The sequence below is a fragment of the Penaeus monodon genome, chromosome 31 (assembly GCF_015228065.2).
Source record: "Penaeus monodon isolate SGIC_2016 chromosome 31, NSTDA_Pmon_1, whole genome shotgun sequence".
NCBI classification, from domain to species: domain Eukaryota; kingdom Metazoa; phylum Arthropoda; class Malacostraca; order Decapoda; family Penaeidae; genus Penaeus; species Penaeus monodon.
This window is the reverse complement of record NC_051416.1, coordinates 28,512,801-28,514,280: the sequence shown is the minus strand read 5'-3', so window position 1 is coordinate 28,514,280 and position 1,480 is coordinate 28,512,801. Positions and strand designations below refer to the sequence as shown.

Below are 1,480 nucleotides of genomic sequence, written 5' to 3'. Positions count from 1 at the left end.
TAAAACTTTATGATATGGGTTGAAGGATTTATGACTCGCGGGGCACAAAAAAGGGCCAAGAGGTTGCTCCATTCAACTTCCTGAGGGAAATAGAAGAGAGAAAAAAAGAGTTTTGCAAGGATTTTCGCGCTTTTCAATCATTAAGACTGGGTCACTTCGATCTCATTTACTCTCGTTATTCTTCTAATTCCATCTACTATTCCTTCGTTATTCATCAAACGACTTACCGTTTCTTCGAATATTCTACACCCTTAAGTTCTTATGCTTGTATACATATTTTCCTACATGCATACATAATCTCCTGTATGTTTATAGATATTATCCCTCATACTTACGTACTTATTTTCCCCTCATGCAAACATTCTATCACGGATTTACATATTTACATGCCTCCCACGTCCAAATTCTCCCACAGTGTTACATATTTTCCAAGATACATTATCTTCCACATAAATATTCTCCCACAAACTTACATATCTCCCCGCTTACATAATCTCCCACATGTAAATTCTCCCGCAAACCGACATGCATAGCCTCCCACGTAAGTATTCCTCGACGTATTTACACATCCTCCCACACACAAAATCTCCCACAACTTATATACCTTCCCACGTGCATAATCTCCCACATACATATTCTGCCTCGTCCTTCCGCATTTTACTGAATCTGTTCTAGACGAATAACGGTCCAACTAAGCGACCATTACATATGCATTTTCCCCTTCGTCTTAACTCTTCACTGTGTCTGTATGAAATTACGTCGACTTTATCACCATGGAAACGACCATAACGCTTTCCTGATATGTGGTAATCATTTTCTTCTCTTTCTTTACTTTTAAGAGTATTGAAGATTACGTAATATCATCAACGTATTTTTAAATATTCGTGTGTTGATATATTTGCGATTTTGTGTATTTTAAGAGATAATTGGAGATGGGGTTATATTATTTATGTATTCGTGGATTTGTGAACCTTGGGAGTGTTTGAAATTATGTAATATTAGTCGTGTGTTTATGTACTTCAGGAATATTACAAATGACGGATTTTTTTTTTTCTCGCATTTCCAAAATATACCTTGTAATATTATGATAACGCAATACCACTGATGCATTTTCCTATAATTAAAAATATAAAAACAATGACGTAATACTATCGACCTATTCATCCACGCATTATCCACTGTCTAACCCCCTCCCCCTTCTCCCTCTCCCCCCGTAGGCCCGGAGTAAGAGTGGGTCCGTCGACGCCGTTCCCAAGAGCCAAGCAGGCAAGGGCGGCACTGCTCAGAAGATCGGCACGCCCTCCAAAAACAACAACAACAAGCAGGTGACCAAGCCGTCCGCCCAGAAGACGCAGGTCAAGCAGGCACCTTCCAAGCAGGTCCAGCAGACGAAAGGAGCGGGCGGCAAGAAAGGCAAGAAAGGCCACAAGCATCAGCAGTACGACCTCATTGTGACCATCGACCTGGTGAGTTCTTCTAC

General features: G+C 40.5%; 1 protein-coding gene across 1 annotated transcript in view; it reads left to right on the top strand.

The window, feature by feature from the left end:
- LOC119593154 (calmodulin-A-like) overlaps positions 1–1,480 on the top strand; it is a gene marked incomplete at its 5' end in the record, with an annotated part of 72,638 nt that overhangs the window by 62,030 nt on the left and 9,128 nt on the right. The window contains 1 exon segment of the mRNA XM_037942120.1: positions 1,218–1,466. Coding sequence (XP_037798048.1) covers positions 1,218–1,466 — 249 coding nt within the window.